Source organism: Myxocyprinus asiaticus, chromosome 8 (assembly GCF_019703515.2).
Source record: "Myxocyprinus asiaticus isolate MX2 ecotype Aquarium Trade chromosome 8, UBuf_Myxa_2, whole genome shotgun sequence".
In the NCBI taxonomy this organism is placed as follows: domain Eukaryota; kingdom Metazoa; phylum Chordata; class Actinopteri; order Cypriniformes; family Catostomidae; genus Myxocyprinus; species Myxocyprinus asiaticus.
In genome coordinates, this window is record NC_059351.1 from 6,958,409 (window position 1) to 6,978,608 (window position 20,200).

A 20,200-nucleotide genomic window follows, 5' to 3' on the forward strand; every position below is an offset into this window, starting at 1 on the left:
TATGGATGAAGTTTATGCTGATTGTTTGTGATTTTTGGAGCTTCAAAAGAGAAATCTCCATTCACTTACATTTTAAGGACTTACTGGGCTAAGAAATTTTTAAATTTTTCACACACACCTGGGATATCATGAGGGTGAGTAAATAATGAGAGAATTTTCATTTTTGGGTGAACTATCCCTTTAAGCTCTATCAACAGCATTTGCAGCATATGATTACCACAGAAATTGAATTTGATTCGTCCATTGCTTATTTAAAAACAAACAAAAAAATGCTGTTACAGTTAGCCTCTTACAATGGAAGTGAATGGGGCCAGTCCATAAATATTAAAATTCATAAGTATAGCCACAGGACATAAATATTATGGGTGTAAACATGATTTTATTGTGATTTAGGGCAGATTATAGGGTTTACCGGTGTTATCGTCATGACCGTGAAGTTGTAATATTGGATAAAACCATTCACAGATAAGTTTAGTAAGCAAATGTATCACACTAAAGCCATGTTAACACATATAATGCTTATGTCTTGTGGCTATACTTCTTAAACAGTGTGTATTTTATTGTTTGTGGACTGGCCCCATTCACTGCCATTGTAAGTGTGGTTCTGTAACAGTTTATATATATATATATATATATATATATATATATATATATATATATATATATACAGTTGTGCTCAAAAGTTTGCATACCCTTGGAGAATTGATAATATATGTACCATTTTTAAAGGAAACATGAGTGAGCAGGCAAAACACATTTCTTTTATTTCTTATGGGATTCATATTCAACTGTAGGTTATAACAGAATGGCACAATCATAAAACAAAACTTGGCAACAAAGAAAAAAATGAAATGACCCCTGTTCAAATGTCTGCATACCCTTAGTTCTTAATACTGTGTACTGCCCCCTTTAGCATCAATGACAGCGTGCAGTCTTTTGTAATAGTTGTCTATGGGGCCCCAAATTCTTGCAGGTGGTATAGCTGCCCATTCGTCTTGGCAAAATGCCTCCAGGTCATGCAGAGTCTTTGGTCGTCTTGCATGAGCCGCACGTTTGAGATCTCCCCAGAGTGGCTCGATGATATTAAGGTCAGGAGACTGTGTATCATAGCACTGGCCACTCCAGCATCTTCACCTTTTTCTGCTGTAACCACTGGAGGGTCAACTTGGCCTTGTGCTTAGGGTCATTATCATGCTGGAAAGTCCAAGAGCATCACATGCGCAGCTTTCGTGCAGAAGAATGCAAATTGTCTACCACTATTTTCTGATAACGTGCTGCATTCATCTTGCCATCAGTTTTTCACAAGATTCCCTGTGCCTTTAAAGCTCACACACCCCCAAAACATCAGTGAGCCACCACCATGCTTCACAGTGGGGATGGTATTCTTTTCATTATAGGCCTTGTTGACCCCTCTCCAAACATAGTGCTTATGGTTGTGACCATAAAGCTCTATTTTGGTCTCGCTCACTCCAAATTACCATGTGCCAGAAGCTGTGAGGCGTGTCAAGGTGTTGTTGGGCATATTGTAACTGGGCTTTTTTGTGGCACTGGCGTGGTAAAGGCTTCTTTCTGGAAACTCGACCATGCAGCTAATTTTTGTTCAAGTATCGTCGTATTGTGCTCCTTGAAACAACCACACCGTCTTTTTCCAGAGCAGCCTGTATTTCTCCTGAGGTTACCTGTGGGTTTTTCCTTGTATCCCAAACAATTCTTCTGGCAGTTGTGGCTGAAATCTTTCTAGGTATACCTGACCTTGGCTTGGTATCAAGAGATCCCAGAATTTTCCACTTCTTAATAAGTGATTGAACAGTACTGACTGGCATTTTCAAGGCTTTGGATATCTTTTTATATCCTTAAAGTTCCATTACCTTGTTATGCAGGTCTTTTGACAATTCTTTTCTGCTCCCCATTGCTCAGTATCTAGCCTGCCCAGTGCATCCACATGAGAGCTAACAAACTCATTGACTATTTATACACAGACACTAATTGCAATTTAAAAAGCCACAGGTGTGGGAAATTAACCTTTAATTGCCATTTAAACCTGTGTGTGTCACCTTGTGTGTCTGTAACAAGGCCAAACATTCAAGGGTATGTAAACTTTTGATCAGGGCCATTTGGGTGATTTCTGTTATCATTATGATTTAAAAAGGAGCCAAACAACTATGTGATGATAAATGGATTATATGATCACTATCCTTAAATAAAAGACAAAATTTCACAATTTCTGCCAGGGTATGCAAATGTTTGAGCACAACTGTATATATAAAAGGGATGAGTTAAAATAATTTTTTGTGGAATTCATATTGTGCCACAAACGCTATCTATTGAGCTTAACTTGTTTTAAAATTGTAAGATTCCTTTAATTTACAGATGTGAAACACTGTTTTAAATGATTCGCTTGGGCTGTTTTCCAGTATCACACAACAAGCCTGCTCTTATTTACAGCTGAAGAACCTGTGCAGAAAACTCTCAAAGTCTCTTTTTAAAATTAATGAATAGATTAAATGTATAATAGTTCTGGAGTTCCTTTAGCTCAACTTGCAAAACATGGCACTAAAAAAGCCAAATTCAGTTCCCAGAAAGTACATGGACTGATAAAAAGTATAACACAAATGCAGCGCAAGTCGCCTCAAATAAAAGTCTGTCTGTCAAATGCATAATTGTAAATAATATGTTCAGAAATGAGGTATTATGCACAGTTCCTCCAGTTCCTATAGACTACACTGTTTTTGTTTTGTGAGCTGTGTATTCCTCTTATGCCTCTCACACTTCCTGGCTTGTTTACTATTTGAGTTTGCTGCCACAATGTGTAAACAAGCAGAACATCTACAATGTTTGTTGGCCTTATGTAGTTGCCAGATCACCACTGTGTGTATAACACAATACACACAAGTGGCATTGTGTATAAGGTAGGTAAAGCATGACTCTGATCCTTCTTTGAACAAAGATGAGGCTCCTTAGTATTCACCCTTTGTTTTCACACTGCGCGTCTATGTGTGTTCTGTGTGATCTCTTGGTTTCTCCATGCCCTAATGTTGTTACTCTCTCCACGTGTCTTTTTTCCCATGACGCACCTTCTTCTCCACCTCTCCACCTCATCTTCACTCCTCTCTACCTCTGCTGCTGTTCGCTCGCTCGGGTGGCGGGGCATCTAGCCTCCTAAAAAGAGGCTGGATTATAATCCTGACTACTCCACGCATGCTGTGGCGCAGGTAAATCTACCCTCCTGTCCATCCATCATTCCGTATAGTTTGCTTTTGTACTTTTCAGTTTGTCATCTACTTTGAATCTCTCCATCTTCTCCATTCTCTTTTGAGCTCCCCTACTGCCCCACCATTTATTCTTCTCTGCTCATCATTTCTCCTGCCTTCCCAATATTAGTGATGGGGATTTTGATTCTTCTCAGTGAATCAAGTCTTTTGAATTGGTTCACCATAAAGATTTGTTCACTTATTCGTTCAGTCACAATTTCTGCGATTATATCTTTACATCAGTAAGTACAAATGATGGAAGTAAACAAGAAAGGTTTGCTCATTTAAAGGGATAGTTCACCCAAAAAAGAAAATTCTCTCATCATTTACTCACCCTCATGACATCGCAGATGTGTATGACTTTCTTTCTTCTGCAGAACACAAATGAAGATTTTTAGAAGAATATCTCAGCTCTGTAGGTCCATACAATGCAAGTGAATGGTGATCAGAACTTTGTAGCTCCAAAAATCACATAAAGGAAACAGAAGTAATCCATAAGACTCCAGTGGTTAAATCCATATCTTTAGAAGCGATATAACAGGTGAGGGTGAGAAATAGATCAAAATGTAAGTCCTTTTTACTTATATCTCCACTTTCACTTTCACTTTTACATCTGAAGATCACATGTGGTGCCTGTTTAGTTTCACTTTCACCTCTGAAAGTAATAGTTAAAGTAGGGATTTAGAGTGAAAAAGGACTATATTGTTCTGTTTCTCACCCACACCTATCATATCGCTTCTAATGATATGGATTTAACCACTGGAGTCATATGGATTACTTTTATGCTGCCTTTATGTGATTTTTGGAGGTACAAATGTCTGTTCACCATTCACTTGCATTGTAAGAATCTACAGAGCTGAGATATTTTTGTTTGTGTTCTGCTGAAGAAAGAAAGTCATACACACCTGGGATGACATGAGGGTGAGTAAATGATGAGAACATTTTCATTTTTGGGTGTACTATCACTTTAAAAGATTTGTTCAAAAATTCTAATTCATTCATGAACAAGACACTACTACCCAGTATTAAACCTTGTAGTATAATTGGAGGAATTCAGAAAGCCTATGTGCATTCTTAGCATAATTAACTAATAAGCAGCCCCTGCAAAGTTCATCACACCACTTTCCATATGCACTTTTAAAAAAACAATTGTTAGTTTACTTTGTTTTCAGTGAATTTACAGGGTAGTTAACAGGGTAACACTTTACAAAAGGTTCTATTAGTTAACATTAATAAATGCTAATAAATTAGTTATCATGAACAAAAAAATGAATAATATTTTCACAGCATTTATTAATCATAGCTAATTTTAATTTATGAATTACTTTGAATTACTTTTAAATTGTATTAATTATTGTTGTTTATTGTTAATTCATGTTAGTTCATAATGCATCTCTTAATTTGTCCAATAGTATATGTTAGAATTAACATTAACCAAGATTAATAAGTTTTTTACACTGTTAGTTTAAGTAGGTTGCTAAAATTAACTAAAACAACTTTATTATACAGTTTTACCATTTATGGAATTCTTGAATATGCTGACGTTAAGAAATACAACTATAATCATGAACATGCCATTATATTAGCTTAATGTCTTGTATTTTGTCCTTCATAATCTGAATTCACATGATAAAACTTTACGTTTTTCAGGAAGTTGACATAAATGCATAAATGCACACAATTTTGATATATGCATATCATTTCTTGTTACACTGTGATGTTGATATTTGAAGATTTTCATTTATAATTACTTTTGTAGTTTGTTGTAGTTTATAGAGTATGTTTGCGTTGTGACTCGTGCGTGTTTTTTCTGTGTTGTCTTATGATTTATTAAAAAGAGTATTGAATATTGGAAGGAAAATACACTTTGTACAGAATTTCACTTTTTCAGTGGCTGTGCTTTGTTTTTTAATTCAGCTCTGACCTACGATGAGTTTTATTGTGTTATTTAATTACCGTTGTCAACAATTGTCCCTCCTTTCTTTTCTTTGATCAAAACTGGACATGGATAAGGCAGCACACACACAACAGACTGCTCTATTGTGTTCAGATTTGTTGTAATTCACCCCTGGCAGTGTCAAAGGAAAGGAGGCGTGCCGCCCTTTGACGGCATAATAGACTAGGCTTCTTATGACCTGGTACCACGTGCAGCCTCTCTGGATCCGTACTGTTTTGTTTGCTGGCTTTTTTTGTTCTTTTGTTACCATGGGGCCCTAGACCTCATTCATTCTAGCAGGGGGTCAAAGTTAATTTTCCACAGTCCTTCAAGGTGGGATAGAGAGATGTGGAACCCTTGTCGGTCACAGCTGTCTTTGCGCATGCGGGGGGAAGGTATTGATTGTGGTGCAGGATGGGAGAGTAGCGTTATGCTTCTTTGTTCCCGTGGAACTCACTCTTCCCTTTTGTTGTCTGCTCTCTTTCAGTCATCCCTCAATCTCTCGCCTGCCGAACGGCCTGACGGACCCTCAAGGTAAGCTTGTGCTTTTTCTTATTTCTGCTTTTCACTTTCACACTGTCATTTCCAAGAGAGATGCTTGTGGATTATCCATTGGGTAACCCGAGCATCCTCAGTCTAATTTAAAGGCACAGTTCACCCAAAAATGAAAATTCTGTCATCATTTACTCACCCTCTTGTTACTCCAAACCTGTATGACTCTCTTTCATTTTCATTTTTGGGTGAAATATCCCTTTAATTTTCTCATGTGTTTTAAAAGCTCTTCCAACCTTTATTTGTGTCATTGTATTTGTTTGTGTGTACAAGTTTGTATTCACTTATTCACACCCTTACACTATTGTGTGTATGTGTGTGAAGGGCCCTCTCTTACTGCTCTCAGTTCATCTGTACCTCACTGCTTTTTATTTGGCTCAATTGCACATGCTCTCTATAGAGCAGAGGATATGAGAACCCTAAGTGCTGCATTGTAAAGGGCTGTTTAATGTGTAGAGGACACTGTAATTATAGTGTCATTGTCAATGTACAGTATGTACTTGTCCACTAGGTGACCCTTTCTGGATGCTGTTACACTCTCCTTAGTCAAAATGGCACAAACTGCTTGCTTGTTTATAGTGTGTAATACTGTTTTTCATGAATACATGGAGTGTTTGTTATTCATTGAGGCATTAAAATAATGCATGTATGCCCTTAGTGGACTAATTTTAGGCTGTTTAAGATTAATTACTTTACTGTATTCTTATTGTATGGATATAACGCTTCTGTTCTAATGGTGAGTGACCATCATATGCTTATTATTGGCTGGTTATTTTTATTTTCTGAATGGGGATTTGTAGTCCTGCAAGTGACTATAGGAAAAGGCGAAAGTCAGAGCCATCTGTCACTCAAGCCAACACAGGAAGTGATCAGAATGCCCGCCCTCTGGACTCCCATAAAGCACAGACTCTGAAGAAGCCCACCATACGTTCCTCCCCCTCCTCACCTTCCAGAGTCAAAGGTAAAGTCAGACACACTCACAATAGACTGGCAATAGACAGATCTACTGTAATATTGTGTTAAAATGTGACATTTCAATTATCTATAAACATTATGATTGTTTTATGGCATTTTCAAGTGTTAAATCAATACAATATTTTATTCAGAAGTACGGTAATGATGGATTTGTTCTGTTGCCTGATCCTGATTGAGTTATATTGTCTTTATGCTCTGTTTGATTTATGCCAGAAACTGAGAAGGCTCTCTTATTCATTTGCTAGCCATGCTTGTGATTATACCAATCTGTGTAATGTATGAGTTTGTGGAATAATGTAATTCGGATTAACTACGATTATGGAAACATGGAAATATCAGGGATTTTTTTAATTGCCTGGAAAAGTCATGGAAATTAATAAAATATTCGAAGTCATGGAAAGTTCATTATGTACTGCTTCATATTTAATTGGGTAGATATTGCTCTTGAGTAGAGATTGTGTAAAGCAAGCCTTGTTCACTTGTTCACATGCTATAGTGATGTGTGATGTGTGAGTGAATTTTTCTTTGAATAAATTGGTCACAAATCAGGTTCACAAATCAGTCTTGATGATACATTAGCAAATCGGTCTGAATCAAAATTATTTTTAAAAATCATAATCTAGTAATCACAAATGACTGAAAAGTTTATGGATAAACCATGGAAATTCAGTGGTCAAAAAGTGTGGGAACCCTGGAAATTATTTCAGACTGCATGTTTTCTTCTTTCTCTTATAACTATACTGACCCTTTCTCACTAACTGTCACTTGTACTGTTATCTGTTTCTGTCTCTCTGTCTCTCGATTTCTCTTTCTCTGTCAGCTGAGCTCATTAACCCGATCTCCTGTTTCCTCTCTGTCATGCTGCGTTGGATGTTATTTTATTTCACAGCTGGAGATGCTAGTGAGTCCCTCTCCTCCTGTGTGAGCTCTCCAGGGATGGAGCGCCCATCCTCTCGTCTCTCCTCTGATTCCCCTTCTCTCTCTACGCCAACCTGGCGTAGCTCCAAACGCTCCATCTGCTTCAAGAATGGTTGGCAGACACACCAACCCGAAGCTGGAGAAACTTGGAGCAGCGCTGACGACGAATCTGCCATGGCCTCTTCATCACCAAGGATCAAATCACGGAGCTGCGACGATCTGTTATCTAATGGACATGGTGCTAGTAATGACGGGAGAGCATCCACTTCTGTGACTACCACTCGCTCGGAAAGTGCAGGTTCTTTGCTTGATGAAGGTGTTACACAGCAGCCTCAAGTAAAAAGTCTTACCTCATCCCCCAGGGGACGTCGACATCACAGACGCAAGATGCCACATGATGCTCCAGGTTTCCTTCAGCTTTACAAGAAGATGCACCACATTGACCGAGAGCAGCTGTTGCCCTCAGAGGTGATTCGTTCAGTACGTGCACGGATCCTTGAACTGGAACGGCAACAGCAGCAGGGGCACAACCTCCATGGTTGGGCACCTTTCGGTCATGAGGTACCACGACAAATGGTTCCCAACCGCATATCTGCATATGAGCAGCTCATCCAGAAATCGAAGTCCATGCCAGACCTTGGAGATGAAAATACCCCCTCAGGCACCACCACTCCAGGATCATCAAGGGCCAGCAGCTGTCCCAAGCGTCGCTTTTCTGTTGAATCACTTTTGGAGGAGGAGGACCCTCCAGAAAGGGCAAGGAGTCCTCCTGAGGGACAGCCAAGACCGGGACCAGACATCAATAGCCTGATGCCAATCCTTGAGAAGAACCAACGGCAGCATCAAGATTATTCAGACAGTGAGCAGGATGCCTGTGCCTCTGAACTGAGCGACATCCACATAGAGGGATCATCTTTGTGCAGTGAGAGTGACCTGGATCATTACTCGCTCACCTCATCAGAAAGCTTCTACGGTTCTGGACAACCTCACTATCACCACCATAGACACCGTTACCACCATCACCATCACCTGCACCAGAGTGTAGGTCAAAGTCAAGGTTACCAGCATCGCCACCTCATCAGCTCCTGTAAGGGTCGCTGTCCAGCCTCCTATACGCGATTCACCACCATGCTAAAACATGAGCGCCAACAGGAAAGGGCTCGGCAAGACTCCCGCCCTGTCAGTACACCTCCACTAGCTCAACAGTCACCCAGTGAGTCAGGCCTTTCCAAACTGGCCTTCCTGGTCAGCCCTGTGCCTTTCCGACGGAAACGAGGCTCCCCGCCCACTCAGCAACGACACTGCAGAGGAGGACGGCCCAAATCCAAAACTGCAATTTATGAGGCTTTAGACGCCGCTTTGCAGGACATTTATGATCACATAAGGGCAGAAAAGGGGCAAGGACCTGCAAGGTTGCCAGATGATAGCATATTGCGGCGGCTACTCGAGGAGTTGCTACCAGATGTGCCCAAGCGTAGCTCCTCTTTAAGGCCTCAGACAGGAACCGGCTACCCCTCCACCTCGCCCCACCTCCACCAGCCTTACCACGGATCCCACCAATGTGCCTCCTACCAGCAGCAACACCAACATGCAGACGCCTCTAACAACAACCAGCACTCTTATGCTAAGCACTGCTATTCAGGTGCAGCTATATAGCTCTTAAACACATTTTTATCCCTAATTATCATTATTGCAGAATCCTCAACATTACCTCAGATGTTCCCAACCACACACTTGCAAACGCTTTCACTTCTTTTCCACCAAGTCATCACGCTTCTTAGCAATGAAGGTACAAGTGCCCTAGAGAAGTGTATTAGTTAAATATCTCTTACTTATTGGGTTTTAAGTATATACAGAGGGGTTAAAAAGTTTGAGATGACTTGAGAAAATGCCCATCTTTTGCATTGGCAGTTTAATAGTTTTTTATTTTTCATTACAATCAGCATAACAATTTGAGGTAAAATTTGAATTGTAAAATGAACATGAATTTTAGAATTTCTTACGATTTAGATTTTCCGTCTTTGGCTTTAATGACAGCATGCATCTGGCCTTTTGTAGGAGTTAACATGGCCAATGTCACAAATGTGCTTATTGGATTAGTGAGCTAGGAATAGTGCAGACTGTCTCTTCTTAATTTCACACTATAATATTTCTTTGAAAACTTTGTTTATTTCCATGTTTAAATTACAGTTTAAATTCCAGATTTTCAATGGACTTTTTAACAACAGTGTATTTATAATTATACCATACAAAACATTTACATGGAATCAGGGATATCCTTAGACATTTGATAGCACAGTGCCTTTTGAAAGAAAAATATATATTTTGTTATGCCAGTCGTAAAAGGGTGTTTAATATACAATATGTAAAATGGAAAAGAAGTGGAAAAGAAGTATTAGCATTTCATGGTAAAATCAAAGTATGTCTGGGACATGCATGATGTGTTTACTGAGCTTAAGTTTCCCTTTTGTTTTGTGCCTTTGCTTGTCATTATGTTTGTTCATTTGCTGTATGCATTACACTATGTTGTCATGCCACTATGTTGCTATTTGCTTTATTTATATTTATTTTTGTTTAAAAAACATTTCTATGACGACTGTCACAACTTTATTTTGGGGGTGCATGCAATTTTTATGCGGTCAGATTGTGCCAGTGTATCCAGAACATTCCTTGCTTTTTGTTTGACCTCAATGTGAAATATATATATATATATATATATATATATATATATATATATATATATATATATATATATATATATATATAATATCTTTTTTTTTTTTTTTTTTTTCATTGTCTCATGTTCCCCTTTTGGAACCACAGGAATCAGTGCATGTGGTGTCACCATGGACACTATCACACGTTTTCTCTCAGTTAACCTTTTCTCTGTGTGTTTCCACAGATCAGGGCTCTGATACAGGTCGTCTCACACCACAAAGCAGAAGACCCACACCAGAAAGAGAGGTAGAAAGAGTGTTTTCCTCATATCTATTTTTAAATGAAGAATGAACTACAGTTTTAAATTAATTAGAGCCATGTTTTGAAACCTGCAGGGCAAACTTCTTTGATTAAAGAGTACTAAAGCTAAGGCTTAGCTCTGCACATGTTGTTAAGAAACAAATCAGAACTAAGTATCTTAAATCCTGAATCCTGTGCACTATAAAACCCCAAAAAATTTAACTTTGAGTCCTCAGTAACATTTTGTTGTTGGCTACGGTTTCAGAATTGATGGCTTATTGGGAATATGTTGGATAGCTCATGGTATTTTTACTTGCCTTGTAGGTGTCTTCTAAGCAGATGACCTATCTTATATTGTCTTCTCTCCTCCATCAGAAACAGTCTGCCAGGGCTATTTATGATTTTAAAGCTCAGTCTGCCAAGTGAGTATATATATATATATATATATATATATAAACTAAAATTTGAGTGACGCCATCTGGTGCATGTTAATGTCCATGGGACTAGAAATGAGTCACAATGCATTTTCTTTCAAACTCAGTTTGAATCTGCACAATGGGCTGTGTGAGCTTAATGTTCGTGAATGTGTTTTTGCTTTTCCCATTGTTTCATACATTGGCATGCATATGTTGTGCCACAAGTTTTAACTCTTGGCCCAGCATTCAAAGCATTTTCTATCCTTTTTGCATTAATTTTTTATATTGCATTTTACTGTTAGGCTTTTGCATACTAAGTTGCTTAACAAGTCATTGCCTCTGCATTGGCAATTGAGAACTGATCTTTCATTCACTGCATGAAATTATCAGCTTGCATAAAAATTGTTATTAAAACCATTAACATTGTCATGAATTTCAGAGACCTTTGAAATATGCTTATTTCATGACACTTTGCGTTTATTGTATATTATCATACATTTTCATTATCATTAATGGAGTCATCAATGGTGAATATTTTTACCTCTGATCGGCTGTATCAAGTAGTAATGTGAACCAAGGTAAACTGATTTTCATCGCTGGATTAAGTATGTCTTTTTACTGTACTTTTTTTATGCTGTTTTGCATTTCTATGGTTTCAGACATGCTTGGAAATGTATGGGTGTATATGTGTGTTTTTGCAGGGAACTTTCTTTTAAGAAAGGCGATGCAGTGAACATCATCAGGCAAATTGACAGTAACTGGTATGAGGGCGAACACAGAGGACGCATTGGGATTTTCCCCATCTCATATGTGGAAGTTAGTGTCCATATGTGTTTATTGTGAGATTGATTTCAACTCACAAGCTCAAAACGCTTACACTCACATATACTGATTTCCTCCCTTTCTCAGAAGGTGGCATCCCCAGAGCGTAGGCAGCCAGCCAGGCCTCCTCCCCCAGCTCAGGTTCAAGAGATGGGTGAGGCCATAGCTCGATACAACTTTAATGCTGACACTAATGTGGAGCTTTCTTTAAAAAAGGTTAGTGCACTCTCAAATAAGCCTTGCAACATGCAAATGTTAAAGGGATAGTTCACCCAGAAATGAAAATTCTCAAATAATTTACTCACCATTATGCCATTCCAGATGTATATGACTTTCTTTCTTCTGATGAACACAAACAATGATTTTTAGAGGAATATCTCAGCTCTGTTGGTCCTCACAATACAAGTGAATGGTGACCAGAACTTTGAAGGTCCAAAAAAGACATAAAGGCAGTATAAAAGTAATCCATACTCCAGCGGATAAATCCATGTCTTGTGAAGTGATATGATAGGTGTGGGTGAGAAAGAGATCAATATTTAAGTATTTGTTTACTGTAAATCTACACTTTCACTTTTACTTCCAAATTCTGGTGTGGATTTGACTTTCACTTTCACATTCAGCCACTTACTAGTCAGGGCTGGCCAAAGGTGGAGATTGATAGTAAAAAAGGACGTAAGCATTTATCTGTTTCTCACCCACACCTATCATATTGCTTCAGAAGACATGGATTTAACCTCTAGAGTCATATGGATTACTTTATGCTGCCTTTATGTCCTTTTTGGACCTTCTGAGTTCTGGTAACCATTCACTTGCATTGTGAGGACCAACAGAGCTGAAATATTTTTTCTAAAAATCCTAATTTGTGTTCTGCAGATGAAAGAAAGTCTCTTATCTGGGATGGCATGAGGGTGAGTAAATGATGAGAGAATTTTCATTTTTGGCTGAACTATCACTTTAACTGACCACAAAAGAGAATCGGGTAGTTGACATGAATACATCTGAGAAACTGGAAATTGACATGTCTTGCAGTGTGACATGCTATATTGATTACATAATTACATTAAAATTCTAAACTATTTTAAACAGCATTTCGCCAATTCTTTTATAATTAGCATACATGCACTTTTTATGACTTTGTTAATTAACAGATTACATGGAATATTTGTTCTTTCAAAAATTCATGTCACATCACAAGATACAAATAGTAAAAAATAAATTAAAAAAAATTAAAAAAAGAAATGGTGCAACTAAAGTACCTAAAATATGCAGTTTCTCTTATACAGTCATTCAATTTTTATCCTACAATCTTCATGTTGATGAAAAAAAGCTTTATGATATGTTATGCATCATTACCCAATTGCATTCTAAATCCAGAATGCAGTAACTACTGTACATATTTTGTCAAAATTAAGCTATGACCAGAACCGAGTTTCTTAGACTGTGATCTGTCTTGTGACAGACAGCTTTGCAAAGTTTGATATTCTACATTTTACTGGACAATCAATAAGCTTTGTAGCCATTTATCTCAGTTTCAGTGTTGGCATACAGTAATTACTGCGCTTTGGCTTTCAATGGCAGCATACAGAGTCACACTGATTCAAAACATATGCCAAAGAATGCAACACTTAAAGGAATAGTTCACCCAAAAATTAAAAAAATTCTCTCATCATTTAATCACCCTCATGCCATCCCAGATATGTATGACTTTCTTTCTTCTGCAGAACACAAACAAATATTTTAAGAAAAATATTTCAGCTCTGTAGGTCCATACAATGCAAGTGAATGGGTGCCAAAATTTTGAAGCTCCAAAAATCACATAAGTCAGCATAAAAGTAATCCAAGACTCCAGTGGTGAAATCGATATCTTCAGAAGCATTATGATAAGTGTGAATGAGAAACAGATCACTTTCACATTCTTCTTCTTGTGTTTTTGGTGATTCACATTCTTAATGCATATCGCCCCCTACTGGGCAGGGAGCAAAATTTCAAGCAAAAAAGGACTTAAATGTTTATCTGTTTCTCACCCACACCTATCGTATCACTTCTAAAGATATGGATTAAAACACTGGAGTCATATGGATTACATTATTATGCCTGTATGTGCTTTTTGGAGCTTCAAAATTTTGGCACCCATTCACTTGCATTGTATAGACCTACAAAGCTGAAATATTCTTCTAAAAATCATAATTTGTGTTCTGCAGAAGAAAGAAAGTCATACACATCTGGGATAGCATGAGGGTGAGTAAATGATGAGAGAATTGTTTAATATTTGGGTGAACTATCCCTTTAACTCTTGTGTTTATTATGCATATGTCTTAGGGGGAGCGAGTGATTCTGTTAAGGAAGGTGGATCAGAATTGGTATGAAGGAAAGATTCCTGGCTCAAACAAGCAGGGCATTTTCCCTATGTCCTATGTCAATGTGATCAAGGGCTCTCCATCCAAGAGCCCCAGTCACCAAGGAGACACGCACACAAACAAGGCACAGAAGGTAAGTCTGTAGCACCAGTTTTGACATGCGCACACACACTTACAGTATATATTTAAACATGACTGAGATATTGACACAATGAACTGTGGTGCTTGATGTCGAATGTGATCTTAACATTTTTTTATTATTATTGTTTGTATGTTCTTTTTAGAAGGTAAAAAAGCTTAGTTTAATCTCTAACTGCTCTACAGACATGTTTTTTTTAAAGCCAATGAGTTCATAAACCAGTCTTCCTGCTTTCTTTCCCCCGTTCAAGTACGATACAGACTCCTCCGATTTTATGTGGCTTGATTCTGCCACAAGGACCCACCTCCAAGCAGTCACTTGCGAATGGCTGTCCCTCACACTGGGTGTCTCCACATCTTACCCATCTTCCTGTGACAGTCCAGTCCCACCCACCCCTCCTCCTTTCCCCAGCAGCCTATACTGCACAAGCCCCCCACCCCCTGTCCCACCAGTGCAAAGGTTTACACCACCACCACAGAACCCTTCCTCAAAACACTCCCTTGTAACCAGCCAAGGACCAATCACTTCAGAGTCCTCTGTTTCACTATATTCTCATGAATTACTGATCTTAGACCGCAATCAGGACTTGTATAGAAGAGAAAGAGAGGGATGTGACAATAAACAGCTGTTAGAAGATCTGTGTGTAAAGGAGCAAAGCTTGAAGCAAAACTATGACCCATCCAGACTTATAGGTGAACCTGATCCATATGGCCAACTCATGTCTATGTATGTGAATAATCAACTGCACAATGAACTTAAAGCCACATTGGTCAACCAATCAAAACATATAGCTAATCAAGAATTACTACCTAAATGGTCAGTGTCCAATAAGCCGCTGTCCATCAGTCCAAGCCACAAATCAGAAAATATACTGGATGAACATCATGATATCTACAAGAAAATGGCTGATGAGCTGCTGTCAGTCATTTTGAGTGGCAAATCAGAGTTTCAGAGTCCAGTAGCTGCGCTAACGTGGGAGAGACTTCCTGAGTTGTACATACAGGAAGAGGATGATGAAACAATAAACAGATCAGGCGTGCAGGCTGTTTCAAAAAAAGAGGTAGTGCTTGCAGTGTGACAAAATCATGTTACTTTAGTTGTGTGCAGGGAGTAAAAACCTCCATAAACTTTAGTCCAGTTTTAATACTACTATTAAGCTAAATTTTTACCAATTTTTGCATCCCAAACTTTATTTGCATGTTCATTGACTAAATTAACCCTCTATTGCTCTGTGTTGCTTCTCAGTAATGAGTAGCGGTCTGCACGGGCCTTAAAATAAACCCAAACCCGACCTATATCCGAGTCCATGTGACCCAACCGGTACCGTCAAATTCTAAGCCTGAACCGGCTCTCTTAGAAAGCACTGTAGCAATAGGCTGTATTTTATGTAAGCATGGTAGGCAACATTCGTAACAGTATATTAACATTAAACACAGATTTAGAGCAGAAAGTAAAAACCATTCCCTTACGGTTTATCAAACACTGAAACTTTGCATGGTGAAGAACAATCTGGAATCATGTGTAAAAGTATAAGTAGTATATGAAGTCTATTTTGCATCCTGAACTTCTTCAGAATGTTGAATCTTTGTTAAACCTGTGCTAAAAACAAGCTAGACAAAGCACAACGAATGAAACAGAATGCAGGTTTCTCAAGATGCTCTTTTTAAGAAGTTCTTTTTAACTTGATACGGTGTCTAAAAATGTGCCAGTCCTGCACGAGATGCTAAAGAAACTGCAAGATGCAGTGCAATGGTCAAAAAACGTCCATCCAGCACATGTTGTTTACATAGGAAAACATTTGAAAAATGACGGGAGCAAAAACGTGTTCGGTGTGAACAGCCCGTAACACGCATGTTAGGTAGGCCTGTTTGTTTTGTCATTAATTACAAACCCTAACCCAAAGTATTTCTTGAAAAACTGACCTGAACCCAGCACAAAACCCAGTGGTTTTTCAGATCCCTTTAAGCACGGGGTCGGGTTGCAGACCTCTCGTAACAAAACCATTTTCTTCACTTTGCAAGCACATGATGCATGGAAGATGACAATAAAATGGTTAATAATGATGGGATAACTTTAAATTAATCAACTAAATGCAATTTCTTGGTTAAAATATGTCCTGGTGGTCATTTTAGCATATTTTAAGCCATTTTTATAAATTTTTCACCCATCAAAAAAATTGTATTCACATTTTTTAGTGAGTTACTTAATTTCAAAACATTTAAAGTTATATTTATTATGTATATTATAAGGAAATGCTTAAATGTTTTTGTTGCCTGGAAGCAGCATTGTGAGACAGTGGAATTGATATAGCTCACCTGTGCCGTGATGTCACACATGCAGCCACTATAGAGTATAATGCAGTTGTCATGTGTAATGTTTTATATATATATATATATATATATATATATATATATATATATATATATATATATATATATTAAACTATCTATCTTTTTTAATATTTAAAGGTGCTGAAAATGATTTTCTTTTTTTTATTTTCTTTTTTTTTTCATGGAAAGGTATGCAAAAAATGTTCATACTCCCTGAAAGATGTTAATGAAATAAGTATTGTAAGATATTGGGCTGCAGACAATGAAGCTTTCGACCTGTCAATAATTTTGCGTGTTCTCATAGTATTGCAGTTGCGGTGAATTATTGAGGCTTACTGCCATTTTTAAACCATGTTGTTCATAACAGTTGTCTGTTGAGGATGCTATTTTGCTGCGGTTGTTTTAAACAACCGTTTCTGCAGGATGTCGGTCTTAATAAAACTCATTTGTTATCTTTGGAGTGCGGGGTTTTGGAAAGAGGGGGTGTGGCTAATTCAACAGCTCAGTCTCGTGGAAGTAGAACAGCTGAAATCGCTTACAGCACCTTTAATTAACTTTTAAGTTAAATTTAGGTAAAAAGTGACCTACAAAATGATTCTTTTAGATTGTGTCATATAACAGATGGTGTAAAGTGTATTACACTAGTATTTAGTGTAATAAAATAGCTTAAAAGTATTGTTCATTGCTGTTTTTGTAACATTAATATTCTGACATCCACAAACTTGTAAAGTCACTCATTTTCATTTCAAATATTTAACCCTTGTGCGAACTTCAGGACATTTTTGTCTTTTTCATTTTAGTTTTTTAGATCATTTTGGCTGTGTTAATGCCAACGGCATAAATTTTGCCAAAGGTATTTTTGGGGGAATTTTGATATTTCAACCTCAGTTCCTATAACACATCTATAATACACTGTGTACACAAAATAGTTACACTCAGGACCTTAAGGACAAAAATGTCCCCATTGAAACCCATTAAAACTGCAATATTTGATCCCAGTCCCATTAAAGTATAAAATCATGAATTCTATTATATTATGCTTTCATTCTGAAGCCCTGGCTTCAAAATTTAAATTTGTAATATGTTCCACCAGATGGTGCCATCTTTCTCATGTTTAGCCTATGGAGCAAATACATGCTTTTTTCCTATTTTCTGTTTGCTGTATTATAGAGCTCTGCAGGCCAACTGAATAAATTATGCAGCTAAAACTGTCAGTGAAAGTGGAAAATAGTATTAATATATAATATTGTTTATGGCAGTTTTTTGACGCAGACATTTTTGTCCTCTAAGGTACTGTTTTTTTTTTTTATTTTATTTTTTTTTTTTTTTTTTAATGCATCAAAATCAGTGTTGTTGCAGTGTCAATCACTGACATATCCCAGACTGTGATAATCCAAAAAAAAAAAAAAAAAAATTCCCCTTAGCATTTATTATATGGAAAATAATAATGTTTTTTTTTTTCTTTCATAAAAAACAACAGTGGCATTATATAAATAAACTGTCATTTAAAGGGTTAAAATCCTGAAAATGAATGAATATTTGGTAGTTATGATCAGGACTGATGTTGGAGTTAAAAACATTAATTAATTGAAAGTGGAAAATAATATTAATATATAATATTATTATGGCAGTTTTTTGACGTGGACATTTTTGTCCTCTACGGACCTCTGAGTAACTTCTTTTTATTGACGCACAAGGGTTAAATCAATTGAAACCTGTCTTTGATTCATCTTTCCTTTGTCGCACAATGTTGCCTCAAACACAGCAACATACCTAAAATTATAATACTAAATTATTTATGCTTTTGATTTTAGTAACCAGGTCCATTTTGTGCAAGAAATGTGGATCAGACCTTTTTTTCTAAATAATGATTTCATAATGCATGCAATAGAGGGTTAAAGGGACCATCCTCTTAGGTCCATAGTTGTAAATAGTTGTGTACTTAGTAGTGGAACCATAATTTCAGCTCTTTCTTTCTCTTTGTCAGGCTGATTCCTCTTCTGTTGCTCAATCCACCCCTTTTTTCTCCTCCATCACTCCATCTCTTTCCTTCTCCTCCTCCCCGACCCCTAAGTCCTCCCTTACTCTTTCTTCCACTAGCTTTTCTTTTCCTGACATTGAATCATCCGTTTCTGCTGCCCACCCCTCTCTGCCGTCCCCTTCTAAACTCTCTCCATGTCTATCACCTCCTTTTGCTCCTCTTGCTTCATCTCTACCTTTGGTACCCTTTCCCTCCTCTGTATTCCCATCCTCCTGTCTTGCCTCCCATTCAGACTCTCCTCTCCCTCCATTATTTCTCTCCACTCCTCTTCCTTCACCTCCTTTGACTCCTCCATACTCCCCAATCCCTCTTCCTCCTCCTCTTTCAACTCTTTGTATTTCTTCTTCTCAGCCACCCTTTTCTCCTCTCATTTCTTTATCTTTACCTTCCAATTCTCAGTTCTCAACATCTGGACACTTCTCCTCTGTCCATCCTCAGCTTTCCTCTCCTGGCTCCACCCCTTTATTCTCTCATATCACCTCCTCCAAATCTCCTTCTCCGCCCTCCTCTCCTCATCTCTCACCAATCCCTTCACCTCCTTGTTCCTCTCCCTTTCCTTCTTCTCATCCTACTCTTTATACATCCTGCCAGCCTCTACCAACCATTCCAGCCTCCCCACCCTCCTCTCCCTCTCCTCCTCCATCCTTTCCCGCTTCGTCTTCAGAATGCTCTCCATCTCCTGAGATTCTACCGTCCCCTCCTAGATCTCCTCCACCCTCCTCTGTAGTCGCCAGTCAGCCCTCTCCATCCACCCCTCCATCCTCTCTCTCTTTTCCTCCTCTCTCCCCACGTTCACAGCCTCGTTCTCCTAAGATCAAGGTAAAAAGATAAAAAAAAAAAAAAAAAGGTTTCGGTTTTTATATGTAAAAGGAAATAGGAATGCTTTGAGGTGCATGTGCGTGTGAGTTGATGTTTGATAATCGGAAGATTGTTTTGTACATTAAACAAATGTTAGAAGTCTGGTCACATGTGGATACAAGCCCTATACTATCAAAATAATCATACAGGCTTGAGTCAATAGGTGTGCAAGGGACCTCAGTCCCAAACCCATATGACTTTGTCCATATGACCATGACAGTGGATAGTGCCTTAAGGCTCGGTCACATTTACCTTTGCACAGCAAAATTCCACAGGCACAAAGGGCATGTGCAGATGTTAAGTGTAAAACCTACAAAAACTACTTTACATTTTATATTCTGGAAGAGTGAATTATAGAAACTCACCCCTATAATAATTTCCTTGTCCACTGTGAACATTCAGCGTAGCTATGTACGAAGCACTGCCCACACAGAGGTCACTGCCAAACCAAGCAACTTCCTATTGATCAACACAGCGAATTTGCATATCAAAGTTCATCAAACTTGATCCCCATGCAAAATTCGCCACGGAAGTCCATCATTGACATTGACTGTACTGTACTTCACCCTTCACCCATTTGCAGTGCAAATGTAAATGTGACCACGCCTTTACTTTAAAGCTTAAAAAAGGACCTAGAAGTAGTCCAT

The 20,200-nt window shown here is 38.1% G+C and overlaps 1 protein-coding gene across 1 annotated transcript in view; it reads left to right on the top strand.

Moving 5' to 3' along the window:
* The window catches only part of LOC127445073 (sorbin and SH3 domain-containing protein 2-like), a 111,862-nt gene that overhangs the window by 83,162 nt on the left and 8,500 nt on the right, over positions 1 to 20,200 (top strand). Inside the window, exons 14-22 of the mRNA XM_051704830.1 lie at positions 3,156 to 3,212; positions 5,675 to 5,721; positions 6,540 to 6,700; positions 7,604 to 9,274; positions 10,535 to 10,596; positions 10,915 to 11,012; positions 11,708 to 11,822; positions 11,916 to 12,044; positions 14,148 to 14,318. Of these exons, the coding sequence (XP_051560790.1) occupies positions 3,156 to 3,212; positions 5,675 to 5,721; positions 6,540 to 6,700; positions 7,604 to 9,274; positions 10,535 to 10,596; positions 10,915 to 11,012; positions 11,708 to 11,822; positions 11,916 to 12,044; positions 14,148 to 14,318 (2,511 nt within the window). The remainder of the gene's footprint in view (positions 1 to 3,155; positions 3,213 to 5,674; positions 5,722 to 6,539; positions 6,701 to 7,603; positions 9,275 to 10,534; positions 10,597 to 10,914; positions 11,013 to 11,707; positions 11,823 to 11,915; positions 12,045 to 14,147; positions 14,319 to 20,200) is intronic.